At 36.8% G+C, this 16329-nt stretch overlaps 1 protein-coding gene across 2 annotated transcripts; it reads right to left on the reverse strand.

Annotated features, from left to right (window-relative positions):
* Positions 1-1750: 1750 nt before the first annotated feature.
* LOC131045241 (ABC transporter G family member 35) lies at positions 1751-13749 on the reverse strand. 2 transcript variants are annotated; one of them, XM_057978794.2, is made up of 23 exons: positions 13296-13749; positions 12875-13084; positions 12599-12683; positions 12349-12508; positions 12165-12241; positions 11996-12049; positions 11816-11906; positions 11399-11700; positions 11005-11286; positions 10558-10874; positions 10292-10452; positions 6005-6108; positions 5629-5782; positions 5398-5535; positions 5072-5241; positions 4629-4961; positions 4236-4526; positions 4071-4154; positions 3835-3968; positions 3473-3700; positions 3148-3319; positions 2576-2830; positions 1751-2426 (listed from the first exon to the last, which is right to left on the reverse strand). In XM_057978794.2, the coding sequence occupies exons 1-23, from the start codon at positions 13676-13678 to the stop codon at positions 2157-2159; spliced, it is 4455 nt and encodes a 1484-aa protein (XP_057834777.2). In that variant the 5' UTR covers positions 13679-13749; the 3' UTR covers positions 1751-2156. The 2 variants fall into 2 exon arrangements, with proteins under 2 accessions (XP_057834777.2, XP_057834776.2); XM_057978793.2 differs by having other exon boundaries at positions 5386-5535.
* Positions 13750-16329: the final 2580 nt, after the last annotated feature.

Consider the following 16329-nt stretch of genomic DNA (forward strand, 5'->3'; position numbering starts at 1 on the left):
TGCAAAATTGAGGATTGGACATGTACAACTGAGAGAATCTGAAAATTCCAAAAAACTTGTGCACCAAAATCAGAAAATAACCACACCACTGCGAAGAGCACGAAAAATTAGCCCAAATCAAAAAACAATTGCACCCAAAAATGAGCAAAAATGAGCAAGTTATGAGCCTCCAAAGTTGACTCAAAAATCCAAACTGCTTAATGGAGAGGGGTCTAAAAAATTTCCAAAAAATGCTGATTGGGCGATGACTGTGCAGAAAAAAGCCAGGTGGCGTTGACTGGGCTGATCTGCTGACGTGTCAGGCAGAGGTGGCAGGCGGTGGCCAGAAAACTGTCGGTGGCAGCTGCCGGAGCGGAGGGTTGCGTTGCTGTTGGCGGTGGTGTGGCCACTGGGGTTCGGTTGTCGGTGGCCGGAACGACTATGGGGGTCGATGGCGGTGTTGCCGCTGGGGGCTGGCAGCAGCGGCCGGAGCGGCGGGAGGGAAGCCGCCGGTGTTGCTGCGGGTCGCGGTGGCTGAGGGCGGCTGCTGCACTGCACGACTGTTGAGGGTGACTGCAGGTTTGTCCAAGCCTACAGAAAGGTACGGTGGGGTAGGGGATTGATTTTTTTTAATATATATATATTTTTTTTCAAAAAATTCCCTTTCGCTTTTTCAAAAAAAAAAATTGAAATTTTTTTCGAATTTTTCTTGTGGAAATTAATTTTTTTTTTTTAAATTTCGAAATCCGTACAACTATAGCCAAAATAGGCAAAAAAAAATTTCTCACCAAATATAGTCGAAATTTATGGAAACGGCTTCCCAGACTGAACTGTGATGTCCAAATAGTTGTATGACGCCCCAAAAAATGAAGATCCCAAAATCTGAAAATTGAAGCCTCCAAAATGTCTTTAAAAACCAATCAATGAAACTCCAATGACTCTGATACCATGTGAGATTTTGCCAAGATCAAGGGCACAATGAAAAGTATAAAAGAGAGAAAAAAGAATGACAAGAACAAACTGTATTCTCATCAATATGCAAATGATCAACTGGATTAACCCATACAATGAATATGGGCCTGCTTATATAGGCAAGGCCATATGGATGTACAAGCACACAATCATGACATGCGGCTCAATGAGAAACAAGGGTAGGTAAAAAATACTAGGGGTAGCTAGGAGAAATAATATAATATTCCATAAGAGGTGGATCACCCACCAAATGTAGAGTGTAACAGCAAAATAAGACCACAAAAGGTGAAATTTCTCCAACAAGCTATATCTCTATGTGCACACTTCTCTAAGTGTCTCAAATCCAAACTACGAAGAGATGCATTATCCTAAGTTAACATAAGTAAAGTGTAATAATATTTATGATGAATATTTATTTACACCAACAATTTTTTCTTTCAATTTTTTTTAAAAATCTCACAAAAATATCATCTTCAATCAAGAGAAAAAAATTACTTAAAAAATAAATATAAAAAATAAACAATTATAAACTATAACATATTCCAATTTCTTATTTAATGCTAAACTTCTATTAATAAAAATAAAATAAAAAAATAAATAAAAAAAAGAAAAAAAGAAGAAGAAGAAAAAGAAGAAGAAAAGGAAAAAAGAAGAAAGAAAAAGAAAGAAAAAAAGTGAATGGAAAACATTAGTCTCTGCGTGAAAAACAAGGACTAATAATTGTGTCAAATATGAACAAATATATGCTAGTTTTACTTGTATTTGTGAATGAGGGGACGTTCTTTGCAACAAATGAACATGTCATTGAATGTACGGTGCAATTTACAGTTTATAGCTCAAATTAATTTGGTGTTATTTCTTTAATTTCACAAGCCGAAGTTTGTTCTTTATAGAATTTTGATTTTGCAAATCGTGACTAAAATTCCTTATTTCAGAATAGGGCGGCATACAACAAGGCTAATGATTTCTGTAGGAAGCCACTCCTGCCTGACAGAGCCCCAGTTGAATTATACAGAGGCCCCAAAAAATTACTTATACAGCTCTGTATTGGTTAGACATACGATATGTACTAGGCCTTTCTCATCTCCAATGGCTTCACATAGCCAGGTTTATAATAATTTTTTCTCTGATATTCCCCAAATTTCAGCTGGACCGACCCAAATGGCAGAGTAGCAGATTTCTTTGTTTGTGCGAATCCTCTGCTTTCACCTTTGCTGAAAATTCAATACCTTGATGCAGAATGCAAACATAAATGCAAAGAACACGGCAAATCCAACGAGCACAGAAGCGACTGTACCTAAGAAATCATGCTTGAATCCAAAGTAATCCTCCACAAACTGATTCAGTGGTTCGAACCCTTCACCAGTAACCAGTATTTGGTCTGTGACATCTCCATACTGTGAGGAAATTAGGCCATACACAGTCCATGAAATAGGGCATATCCAGTAGTACCAGATCCACCATTTTGGAATTTTCTGTATCAAACACAATACCGATTAGAAATAAAAGTGAAAAGAAAAAACTGTTACATTCTACATACTGTTCGTCTATATCTGCTGCTGTTGTTTGTGGATATATATACAAATTTCTTCAATGAAACGACTTGATGAAGAGAATTGCATACCGGTTTAGGAATGAAGAATCCTGAGAATAGATTGAAGAGGGAGTAAAATGCTGCAGCCACAATTGAGGCTACTTGGTGGTTTGGAGTGATTGAGACTGTCATCATCCCATAAAAGGTGAAGTACAGAAATGTCATGTAGTTCACGAAGAAGAACCAGGCAAACTTCTTAACTGTCCACTCGAAGCTGACCATACTGTAAACAATAAAACTGTACATAATTGTTTGGCCGAGAATATATGGGAGTTCAATCACCACCTTCATGCAAAGAGAAAGAGTTAAAATTTGTTCTAACTGTAACATATATTTGCCATGTTTTACTGCTATGGTGTATCTCCAACATTCACACCATGGTGAGGCTGGAAACTCACACAAATGTCGAGACAAGTAAACTATCCATAAAGACAAAGTCACCCACTTCACATTCAGAGACTGATAATTGAAGAAGATAGCAAATCAACCAGGGATTTATATGGATACCCAATTCAATTTACTATAGGCCTATATTGTGCCTTGTATGTGACTAGGCATTTTGATCCATAGAACAAAATGGCATGCCAAGAAAGGGAACTAACCTGAGCAAGAGCATAGGGCATTGCAGAGTACATCCCTGCAGCCCTTTCTCTGTAGAACACAGTTCTCTCCACTGCAATGACAGGCTGCACAGTTGAACAGTTATTGACCCCTAAGAATATTACAGCTCCATATAAGGCACCCACAACAATAAAAAGATCGGTGTTGTTGTTCCTGATTCCCAACAGAACAACTTTTTTAGTTAATAAATTAATCAGAAGTTCAGTTAGGCATTCACTTAGTGCCAAAAATAAGCCATTTGATATTTTGCTAGTCTCTGCAACTGAAATTTTTGCAAAGTAAGATGTCTAGAATTGAAGTACACACCGTTTTGTGCCAACCTTCCAAAATATTGTTCCAAAGAGTAAAGCGCAGACAAGTGTGAAGAAGAATCTAACGCTGTTATAGTCAGGGCTACGCCAATAAGTCCACCATTGCTTCCACAAACAGGACTTGAATTGTCCAAAGAATGACTGAGAATATTGGGTTGGAAAGTAAAGTTCATTTGCTTGTGGGGGTGGAGTATTAATCTCTTTTACCAATGCTTTGTTCTGCCTGCATAATCAAAAAACGACACAATGTCAAATAATTGATGTACATTGGCTATTGTCTGTATTTGTATTTAGCTTGATTTGACATTTTATCTGCAGAAAGGACTTGAAGTTCAAAAATTTAACTTACGGACTTACTCATAGAGAGATGAATTTCTGTAGTGCTCTGCAAAGTCTACCCCTAGACGAACTTCAGCAGAATCCGAGCTAGCTTCTAGCATCCATGTAGCAGGGTTATATTTATCCTTGATCTTTGTTACTCCTGGAATAGCCTGCAGTTCACAATTGTGGAAGTAAGAAATATTTTTTTGCCTTCTAAAACCTTTCCTGTCTGATAAAGTTCCTCTTGTAATGTCTCATCCACAAATCCTTACCTCAAAATATTCAACGATCATGTGAGAGTTGCGGCCTAGTGGTCCATTGTAAATGATTTGACCTCCTTTTTTCATCAAAAGTAACTGGAGGCATCAAAGGTAGAAATCAGTATCAACCTCTGAAACTAACGATAGAAGATGGTCTCAACTAAGATATTCTCTTACCTCATCAAATGCTTCAAAGATGTCAATGCTAGGCTGATGAATGGTACAGACAACAGTTCTTCCAGTATCAACAGTATTACGGACAGTTCGCATAACAATTGCAGCAGCTCTTGCATCTAGTCCAGAAGTGGGTTCATCCATAAAAATTATAGAGGGATTTGCAACAAGCTCTACAGAAATTGTTAACCTTTTTCTCTGTTCAGTTGACAATCCAGTGACACCAGGTAAACCTACCAATGCATCCCTTAAGGTGTCCAACTCCATAAGCTCCATGACCTCATTAACAAATGCCTGCAAGTTGGAATCTGCTCATTTAGTAACATGACACCGTAAATCACCTCAACGCTATAAAGAACCTAGTTGCCAAAGAAAACATGTAGTTGTGGAGTTTACAGTTTTGGTTTCTGTGTCAATATCTTTTGCAAGACGGAGAAATGCCGAATATATTAATGATTCCCAAACAGTGACTTGTGGAGAATGTATATCATTTTGCTCACAGTAACCAGAAATTCGAGCAAAAGTTTCTTGCTTTTTGGGAAATCCAGAGATTCGAATATCTCCCTCAATATACCCTCCAGTTTTTCTTCCAGCTAATACATCCATGAGAGTTGTCTTGCCAGCACCACTTACTCCCATCAGTGCTGTAAGAACACCAGGTCTAAATGCACCCGTAACATCTCGGAGCAATTGAAGCCTATCTTCAGTCACTCCCTGTTCCCTCATTTCCTGCAGTTAAACGCAAAGCTTGTGAGTCAAGCCCTTCAAAGTAAAACAAATCTTTAAATAGCACTTAGTGAATCATGCAATTGGTCTGTCTCGGGGCTTAATTTGCATACCACGGGCATGTCAACAAAGTATTTGATATTTTCAAAAGACATGGTTAATGGTTGAAATGGTAGAATCATTCCTCGTTTTGGAGCAACTCCTCTTACAGTCTCCAGCACTGACTCATCGTTGCTCGGTAGATTAGTTACTCGGCTGCTCATTTGTCTGATCTGCATTTCAACTGCATAGCCAAACAATTATCATCAGATCATAATTTGGTAAACAATCAGAAAATACTGGATTACATACTACATAGTAATCTACTCAAATTCTACCTTTTAGTATGAAGAATATCTGAACCAGATTAGTTTAAAAGAACCCTTACTAGGATTATTACCAACTGTGGAAGACAATGACCGTGCCAGAGACTGATTTTTTGATCTCGATATGTTTAGTCCCTGTTTTGTACCATTATCTTGTGATTGTAATTCATCTAGAGCTTCACTGGAGATAACAGCTTGAGGCTTACCAAGAGCTAGAGAGAAACAAATCCCTTATTATTTCATATAGAAAAAAATTGGATAAAAGAGAGACCAATCCAAAAAGAAAAGGATATGTGTTAACTCACGATTTAGATATTCAAGAGCAAAGGTGAAAAGCACATTGAAAAGCACCGAAAATCCCAACAAAGCAGCAGCTCCTAGCCAATACCAATATCCCCTTGAGTAGATGTTACGGCTCTCCAACGCTGCTACACCCAAATTTGTGGTATTTTCTGTGCTCTGAAAGATCACAACATTCCAAGAAACAAGTTATATTGAGGCAAGAATAGGAAAACAATCAATGTAGCTTAAAATTCACTTCAAAGAAAATTATTATTTTATCATTTGCATGCATTGTAGCTCATTATTGTCAATTCAGGCATGATAGGCTGCAGACATTTGTTCTATGATTCTATCCAACAACAGGGAGTTCTTAATACATGAAAAAGGTAGAAGACTTACAATTTTCCATCTTGGAGCAAGCATCTCATTAATAGCGATAGCATTCTCTGCATACGTCAAAGGTGAACACCAGTATCCCCATATCCACCAGTTTGGAGTTCTCTCTGCATTAGAAATCCGTCATGCAGTTAATCTCAATGTATATTAGAAGATTTTCTCAATATGTCAGGAACTGTGGCAATGTGGTTGCTAATTATGGTGAGATTCCTGTTGGGAGTGTGTTTACTAGGTGAGCAAAGAATGAGATATCAAAAAGGGGAGATTGGTAAAGAGGAGGAGGATGGATAGGAGAATGGGGTTTTGAGTTATGGAAAATATCTTCTTGGTTAATGGAAATACATCTCTGGTATTCTCCTTGCTGTTTTCTTAAGTTGCCTTAGTTGTATTCAGTTAATCCTTGCTGATAACATTATCTGTCTGTTTCCTCTTGTAGCTGTTTGCTGTGGTAATAAAGAATCTCTGTCTTTATGTATTGGAAAAGTCTGATTTAGAGATTTGAGTTGAGTCGGGTTTCTGCATCAGTTTTGGTATCAGAGCATTTTAAGATGTTGGGGATGGAAGCTTTTGAGAGGAATTTTATTAGCTCGGAGAAGACTTAGAACAACAAAGTTTCACTGTATTAATATTTTGCAATCTTCCTATGGCTGTAGCTAATTTGAGCATAACAAGTATGTTGATGTGATGGGGAAGAGGAGGAAGGAGTTGCAGCTATATGGCTATGGATCTAGATATGGAGTTTTATCATAATATAAGAAAGCGGATAACCATGGTAGAGGAAAAGATAAGTAGGACCATCAAAAGGAGCTGCAACAATTAGAGTTTGAGTTTGAGGAGCTATGGTGCATATTGAAAGATTATGAGGCATGAAGTAACAAGAAGCCAAAGAAAAAGAAATCTGCAGAAAAAGTGTTAAAGAATTATGAGAAGGTGAAAAAAAATAGTGAAAACATATACTTGCCTTGTGAGCAAAAGACATTTTTAGAGAGGAAAGCCATTGAGCTGAGAATTATCCATGGAGTGGAATTGTTGGAACAAGGAAAGATTAAATCTATTGAAGAGTTGACAAAAATAGACCCTTAAATGTGGTCTTCCAAGAAGTCCAAAGAGCACAAATAGATGAATGGAATGAGGATAAAGAGATATCTGAATGGGATACAAATGAGTTTGATGGAGTTGTTGAGTTGTGTTACCCCAGAAAAGAGGAAGGCATTTAAGATTAAGATGTAGAAAGAGAAGAGTTGGAAGATTGCAATGAGAAAAAATGCAGCCTATCACAAGAGGAGGCCCAAATTGTTGTAGCAATGTAGTCCACGTTGGAGAGGAAGTTGCAACAAAGACAGAGGTCTGTGGGAGCCCCATATGTGAAGGGGAAGTCATTGAAGATTAGAATGCAAAATGAGAAGAGTTGAAAGACAACAATGAGAAGGAATGCAGCCTATCACAAGAGGAGGCCTAAATCGTTGTAGTAGTCCATGTTGGAGATGATGTTGAAAACTTGAGTTGTGTTGTCATTGAGTAGTGATATTGAGTGAGTATGAGGTGTTTCCAGAAGGCTACAATAGTGGAAATTACAATATGCAGGAAAGAGTATTTAATTTCCATATAGAAGAATGCATCACATTCCTCCGATTCTTGATGATGATGGCTTGCAGCTTTGGATATAATGTCTATATTTTGTGGATGTTGCATTATCATGTTTTTATGTCGTCAATTGCCTAGATGAAGTTTACTGACACTAAGGTTGTCTAGCAGGACTAGTCTGAAGAATGCTCTGCATTACTCTGTTGTGTTGGTTCAAGTGTTGTGGCTTGGAGGACATGTTCATATGGTTCATGTAGTATTCTAGTTCAGATTTCTATTGTTAGTTTGATTGGCAAGTGAAGTTATGTTGTTTTGTGTTTGGTGCTGTCAGATGTGTTGGTCTCTTGCTGTCTTAGTTGATTTATCTTATTTGGATCATACTCTTTTGGTCTGGATAAGCATTGGAGGTTGATTTAGAATGTTGATACAGGTTTTACCATGGCGTGTGTAGATAAGCATTGAGTAATTTGCATTGGGTGATGATTTTGGGCCGACTGGTTAACGTGCTTCATTGTTTTTCTACATGTTACATTTGATGCCGACTTTGGAGGAAGTGTTAGCATGTGTGGTTCGTTGGAATCGACTTAGGAAGATGTGTTGTGATGTATTTGGGTCCTCTTTATCTCTTGGAGTGAACTACACTATGTTATTTTGGTCTAGATTGCTGACTTTATGTAATTCATGTATATTGTGTCTGCTACCGACCTAGTTGAGGGTTTCAACGAATAACCTTGTATAAATGGAAGTGCAAATGTGTGAATTGGGGTGTGTGTTGTTGTGAATTGGATGCGAATGATATGCAAGCGTATGTGAAGAAGCAAAAGTGTGCATTTCAATGTGTGGTGGCCTTGATGATCAAAACCTCAGTATGATAGTGTTTTGAGACAATGAATGAAGTGAGATGTGTTTTGCATGATATTGTTCACTTGACATAGTGTTTCAAGGACACTTTCATGATCATGAGATCTTGTTCATTTCAATTCATCATTCCCCTGTACCAGCTAGAAGACAATGAGTCGTTTTGGCAACTTGTGTGTAGCCTTTATATCTTGTTCTGAGATTGTGCATCTCAGCAATGCAAGTGTCTTGTATATTGCCCTAAGGTTGTGTGTCTTAGTTTTGCAAGTCCATTCAGGTGTAGTGAGATTCCTTGACCTTGAGCCTAAAACATTGTAATCAGTTATTCATATTGTGAGAGTGATTCTCACCGTGGTTTTTTCCTATTGTGAGAGTGATTCTCACCGTGGTTTTTTCCTTCTTGGGTTTTCTAGTTAAATCCGGTGTTCTTATGTGTGTTGTACTTTATGATTTCATTTTTTATAATTGTAGAGATAAGTTAATTGTGAAGGATTATAAATAAGTTGTTTTAAGGTCCAAACTAATTCACCTCACCCTCTCAATATTGTGGTGTGTTCAACAGAGATGGAGATCTTTGTGAGACCCAAATGTATTGAAGAATTATTATTTTTAGAGAATACTACTTGCTAGAAGAAGCTAGAGGAATGCCTAGAGAATCTAATCAGTGAGGAAGTAGTAGAAGATCATCATTTTCCTAAAAACAAAAGAAAGGTGACTGAAAGAGGAAATAAACGCATAGATATTTGTTTAGCAGTAAATGAGGACATTGAGGAAGAGGAGTTGACTTGTGAACAACATTATGCAAAATCAAGAAACAAAGACCTCATAAAAGACGAATTTGAAAGCATATGCCTAAATGGCATAATATGGAGGAGAAAGTTCTTATGAGAAATTTGTATTCCCTTAACTTTATTTCTGTTTTAAATGATTAATGTGTAGGAGGTACAAATGGTGTAGAGCAGTGATGATTTGTTGTGGAGGAGAACTTCGAAGTCTACAAGGAGCTGGAAAAAGAGGTGAAGACCAAGTAGCAAACGAGATGGATCTCTATTCCAATAAGTCAGAAGGAAAGGCCGTGGCCGTGGCTTGGTTCTTCAAGTCAGAAGGATGATTCTATAATCTATTCCATACTCTTTCTTGGATGTTTGATGCAATAGCATCTTGGAATAAAACGCAATCCTAGATAACAAAAGAAAAATTAATAATTAGGTTGTTATCTGTTTAAGTTTTCTTTCATGTAATTTAGCTTTGAACCAGGAGGTTCAAAATTATTAAAAAGAAGAAGACAATGGTGCAAATGGTCTCTTGAAAATCAAGAGCTAACAGATAACTAACTCCTTAGAAGAAGGAGATTCTTTTAAGTGTTATTACTATGTTCAGTAATAGATTTTAGTGGATTAGACTGTCAGGACCTGTGGCAATGTGTTTGCTAAATATAGTGAGATTCTTGTTAGGAGTGGGTTTACTTGGTGAGCAAAGAATGAGATATTAAAAGGGGGAGACTGGTAACGAGGAGGAGGAGGATCGATAGGAAAATGGGGCTTTGAGTTATGGAAAATATCTTCTTGGTCAATGGAAATATATCTATGGTACTCTCCTTGCTGTTTCTTAAGTGCCCTTATTTGTATTCAGTTAATCCTTGCTGATAACATTATCTGTATGTTTCCTACTGTAGCCGTTTGCTGTGGTAATAATAAAAGAATCTTGAAAGTTCTTAAAATTTCTGTCTGTGTTTTGCAAAAGTTTGATTTAGAGATTTGAGTCGAGTCGATTGTCTACATCAATATGAATGCCTTATTTTTCCGTATGACATTCTGTGTAGAAGGTAGAAAGGATGAAACTACCAACCTCTCGGGAGGATGAACCCTCCAAGCATAAATATTAGAAGAAGAGACAGGGACCCTCCAGTGTCAGCTATAATCATTGTCCTGCAGATTCCTGCTATAAGGCGAAATAGGGATGATGCCATTTGATGAACTAGAAAGATTATAAGGAACTGTCGGAAAAACCTGTAGTGCAGATGAATTTATGTCAGCTGTTTGAAAAAGAATACCCACTAAGAGGATTAGGGTTATTAAGGCATTTGTGATAAGCAGGGGATTTATCAATAATACCTGCTAGCTTCAGGGGCAAACCCAATAGTATAGTAAGTCATCACGACCCAAATGCCAGATTCCAACAATGACATTGGAATTGACAATAAGAAGGTAGGAAGAGTGAAAGCCCATGCAGGGTAGTAGAACAGATCCCTCTGCTTGAAGAATACTGGAAGCCTGTAAATTATTATTGATAATTCTTCAAATCCATTGAACATATTGGCGATCAGGCTGAAAAAGAGTGCTCCAAGGTACAGGTTCGCGTCAGCAAGAGTGTTATGATGCATTTCGGTCCTCAGGAATACAGTTGCTCCAATGAACGCTATAACTACAATCTGTAAAAGGAAATAGCTTTCATAAGGTATACGTTATCCTTGTCATGTCAATTTTAATGCAAGTTCGAAATCTTGAGACAATTATAATTTCATCTGAAATCAAATGGATTCTAGGCCGTTAAAAACGTACTTGTGCAGTCTTGAAGATGTAAACAAAGGAATTCCGCTTGACCAGAAGCCATTCTTTGGCAAAACAGGCTTTGAAGATCTCCATTTTGGGTACACAGTTTTTATTAAAAACCAAAGCTGCTTTGTGACTTTTGTTCTTGTCATAGGGGATTGACAGTTCGTTTTCCAATGACAGACCTCTATGAAATTGCTTGAATCGAGATACAAATTCCTTCACAGTTACATAGTGATATGGTTGCCTCTTATCTACCCAGTATTGTTCTTGGTCCTTCTTTGATGTGACCTGCAACAGTAGCAATTAGTGGGATAGCAATTGTACAAAGAAACAGTAAGAACAAGGAGGTCATGGTTATAATAGGATTAACCTAATGTTTTCAAATGCAAACTCTCAATACCTCCTGTAAGAAATCTGCAGTGCCCTTTCTCTCAGGGCATTTGAATCCACAGCTTTCAAAAAACTCCAATATATTCTCTCGAGGGCCATGGTAGACAATATGGCCCTCCGACAGGAGTATAATATCATCAAAGAGATCAAAAGTCTCTGGTGCAGGCTGCAGCAGAGACATGAGAATTGTGGCATCCATCAGATGGGTAAACTGTTGCATGCATTTGACTATCTGATATGTGGTAGAACTGTCTAGTCCTGTAGAGATTTCATCCATGAAAAGAGTTTTTGTAGGTCCAACAATCATCTCCCCTGTACATAGAATAAATTCGAAAGATTGTTATTCATTGTAATCACCGATCATATACAGCTCTAGTTTGTAAGACATCACTTTTGGTTTGAAGTTAAAAGTAATTAGTTGCTATACCTGTTGTAACACGCTTCTTTTGTCCCCCAGAGATTCCTCTCATCATTTCGTCGCCGACAATTGTGTCTCCACAAATTTCCAAACCCAAAATCTGTTTAAACACAAGGATTTGAAGGCCATGAATCTCTGACCTCCAAATCGTTGTATGTAAAACTTCAATTTCTCTATCAATATACTTACCTTGAGAGTGTAGTCAGTCTGAAGGCTGCTCTCAACACCATCCGTTGCTGTTGCCTGCAGAAAACAAACCACCATACCAATTTAGAAAACAATTTGCATTAGCTAAATTCCTATTTATTATCAGTAACAATTAAGAACACATCGATCTTTTCCATATATTGAAGCTTACTTTCATGAAAAGATCAACATCAGCCTCTGGTAAGATTCCAGCTTGTTTCTCTCTTCTAGCAAGCTCTGAAAGCAGCTCTGCGTTGAGATATGCCAGCAAACAAGTCATACACTTCATAATTGTAGTACAGCTTATAGGTGAAGAAACTTACAGGAGGAAGGAAACAAAGGCTTATTGTGCTCACCATAACTATGCCCAACACCTTGGCACCTAGCAGAGAAATCTATTGTTTCTCGAACTGTCATCTCTCCTACATGTAAGTCGTTCTGACTTATGTAAGCAGATGTTTTCTTAGGGACAAACTCATGCAACCTACGGCCATTGTAAGTGACCTCTCCCCTCACCTGATCATTCAATTCTGCTTAAGTAAACACCCTTAACTCTGGTTTTGAAACAGCATAAAATGTAATTCAGAGGTACCATCAAGCTCTAACCTGCAAATCGGAGTCTAATTTTCCAGCCAAAGCTAGCAGCAAGGTTGTCTTTCCAGACGCAGGGGGACCCAACAACAGAGTCATCCTTTCGGAAAGAAATTCACGAACACATGGTGTTAGCCAGGCAGTTTCAAGCATTTGTCAAATTAATTCTTCTTTTAAGACCTCATAATAATATATGAAAACGTACAAGGGCCTCAAATACCATCGAACTGTAAAAAAGAAAATTAAATTGACCCAAATTGATTATTTAGATGAATCTCAACACGCCATTACCGAGATGGCCTGATGATTCCACTAACATTCTTGAGAATGGTCAGGTTTGCTTTCTTGGTGGGTGATAGGCCCAAAATGTCCAGAAACGATTCTACAGAATTTCTGGCAGAATTCCATAATGTAGGCAAAGCTCTGCCACCTACATAGCACTCCGCATCCACAGTTAAATTTTCAAACCGCACTTGTACCGTTGGAAGTTTGATACCAACTCTGCACACAATACAAAAACACCCACAATTGGAAATGAGAAATCAAACAAGACAAATCAGTCTGGAAAAACCTACATTCAATATCATTGACAGGGCAGGCTTTTACATATTAAACCACAGTAATGCAGTCATTAAACTTTATTTTGACAGCATAATTCAACAAAATTCTAGTCTTGAAACTTTTGACAGCATGAATTTGATGTCCATCTCACCTGTCAATTCGATTTCTAATCTTTCGCAGAAACTTTTCATTGTCTTCCTCTACAACTTTGAAGAGACGTTCAATAAACATCTGTCTTTCACTGAAGCCAAGCTTACGAACATCCACTTCCTTGTAATGCGTCCCATCATCTCCACCGCCAAAACTCTGCATAATAGCAGTTCTGAGCCTGTCATAAGTTGGCAGCTTCTCAAGGGCTGCCCATCGAAGAGCTTCTTCGTCCTCATCAACTTTCTGTCTCTGTGATCGATTGCTGTGTCTCCCAAACACATCTTCCACTCCCCACGTCGATCCCACGCTTGCAATCCTCATGCTACTATTCAAATTCTTGCTCATTCTCTTCCCTGACTCCAATATTCCCTCCAACCTCTCCATTTTCCAAGAATAATCTCCTCCTCAAACTATAAAATTCTATAATATGAAATATTTTGCATATATCGTGGCTTCTTAGTTATGACCACACTTTCAAACTCACCTCTGAAGAGTTTGACGACTTTCACATGCAATTACAAAGGATTGTCTACTCCAACGACAATAAAAACTAATTTTAATATCAAACTTGTTTTTGAATGGAAATATATAGATGTCATTATCTTCTTATATATAGTAAATTATAACAATTTGAGTAGGCATACATCTAAATCATAAATAGTTTTTGAAAAAAAGACAAGTTGAATAAGCGTTCATCTAAACACAAATCATCTTCAACTATGTGTAGAAGATCCAGTTATCAAGTTCATTAAATTCGCTGAGGGAAACAATTTGAGTAAGCATTCATCTAACATCAAATTCATTTAAGAATCGAACCTCTGTCTCTCATGGTTTGAACTTTGGTAGATGGCTATTATATCATCTACTATCAATTGTATTCGACCAACTGAACTACAAACCCTTTGATAATATATCTTAAAATATATTCTTAAAACTGATTTCCAAATTTTTAAACATTTTAAAGTCAAACGTTATATTTTATTGAGATTTCGCAATATAATCCAGATACCATTTTTAGGAAAGAAAAGTGACGTTTCGTTTCAATTTTAAAAAGATCGGAAGTGGTTATGATTAAGACCAATGTCGTCCAGAAGAGCAGAATGATTTGACTTGCTAGCTCTACCATATACTCTTTCTGTCATTGCTGACCACCTCAGCCATTAAAGAAATCAAGTATTGCATGGATGGGAGACTATCTTTTTTTTCTTTTGAGTGGAAAATTGGGGATCACACCTACTACGTGAGACCATTTTATTTTTAATCCATTGTTTTATCAGTCAAATGCGGAAGCGGATTACAACTGCCGAGTAGGTTTCGTTAGAGAAGAGCGTTTTGGTGTAGGTTTTACTCACAACTCACAGGATTTTCTATGTATATCAGGGTTGTCACGTGTGTCAATTTTATGTTTTAGGTTTAGGTTGATAAAGTTGTTCGGAGTTTTCTTTCTTGTAGATTCTTATAGAGTATTCGGTTAAGCTATATGCATTAGGGTTCATGTGTTGTTTTTTTTAATTAGTGAGGATGATTTTTTTATATGTAAATGTTTTTTTTAGTTACAATCGTGATTTTCACAGTTTTTATGAGTTTTTTCAACATAGAGGTTATGGTTAGTCGCTTTTTTTATGTGATCAATCTTTGATTGTCATATCTTAGGTTGGCATGATAATGAAAAGTCTTCTTAGTTCAACCTTTCTCCTATTTGCACAACTCTTGTTGATCAAGAAGACGAAAACAACAAGAAGGATACAATCATGGGTTGAGAGCCTATTCTTGGTGGATTTCAAGTTTGGTATTACTGAAGGTTTAACCTAATGTTTGACATTTCAAATTTAAGATGTAAAGTTTGAGACTTTTGTATATAAGATTTAGTTATAGGGTTTAAATCAAGTAGTTGATTTAAAATCTTCAAGTTTTATGTTAGTGAGGGCTATAGGTGGATGCTATAGACACAATAATTGACACTTAATCAATATAAATCTTAATTGAAGATTTGAGTGCATACTTAGATCAATATCTAGATTTCAATCATTATAGGATTACATGACAATATTTGGTTAAAATTCTTATAGCAGATTTGCAAGTGGACAGATAATTAAGATTTCAAATCACTTATTAAGTTATAAGTATATAGTTTATATGATAGGGATTAAAAGAAATAGATTAAGGGCCTATGATAAAAAAAGATCTTGTGAATAGTAAAATTTGAAAAGAAGAGAATAGAAGATTATTGAAAGAAGAATATGTTCAATAAAAAAATTGTAGAACGAGTTTAGGTTCAAAAACTTAAATTTTGGGGGAAAATATCTAATCTACTTACTGCAAGTAATATGCACTAGTTATTTTAAATATTATAAACTTAATTCAGCTTGAAAATAAGTGTGCTTTAATAAGTGATAAAATTGAATTGAATTTGGTTGTAATGTGTGTTTGTTGATCCTAACTAAGGGTTTGTAATAAATTTTGTGTATCATCTCTCATGTTAGAATTGGCATTTGGAAGCATTTATTTTGCACTTGGCTTCCTTTCAACATCAAGCTTTTCCCTCAAGTATAAGAATTCTTTGCATTTTGCCAAAACTGTGTATTGAAGTTTACTTTCATGAAAATATCAACTTCAGGCTCTGGGAAGATTCTAGCTTCTTTCTCCCTTCTAGCAAGCTCTGAAAGAAGCTTTGATTTGATACATGCGACCAAACAAGTAATTCAATATACAAGTCATATGCTTCATGATTGTAGTACAACTCATAAGTGAATATATAAACTATCATAAGGCAAGAAATGAAGGTTTATAACACTTACCATGTTTATGCCCAACACCTTAGCACCTAGCAGAGAAATCTATTGTTTCTCTAACTGTCATCTCTCCTACATGTAAGTCATTCTGACTTATGTAAGTAGATGTTTTTAGAGGAACAAACTCATCCAATCTATGGCCATTGTAGGTGATTTCTCCCTACACCTGATCATTCAAAGTTGGTTTAGTAAACAACTTTTACTCTGATTTTGAAACAACATAAAATGCAATGCAATGATAGC

This window comes from Cryptomeria japonica, chromosome 10, assembly GCF_030272615.1.
Source record: "Cryptomeria japonica chromosome 10, Sugi_1.0, whole genome shotgun sequence".
In the NCBI taxonomy this organism is placed as follows: domain Eukaryota; kingdom Viridiplantae; phylum Streptophyta; class Pinopsida; order Cupressales; family Cupressaceae; genus Cryptomeria; species Cryptomeria japonica.

Bases quoted from the DNA above. Each gene is read 5' to 3' on its own strand.
- LOC131045241 (XM_057978793.2), bottom strand. From the start codon at position 13,678: ATGGAGAGGTTGGAGGGAATATTGGAGTCAGGGAAGAGAATGAGCAAG. The intron at 5,242-5,385 runs GTAAGGGTTCTT...TTGGCTATGCAG, and splicing joins CACAGTTGGTAATAATCCTA to TTGAAATGCAGATCAGACAA. The intron at 2,427-2,575 runs GTATGCAATTCT...TGTTTGATACAG, and splicing joins GATTCTTCATTCCTAAACCG to AAAATTCCAAAATGGTGGAT.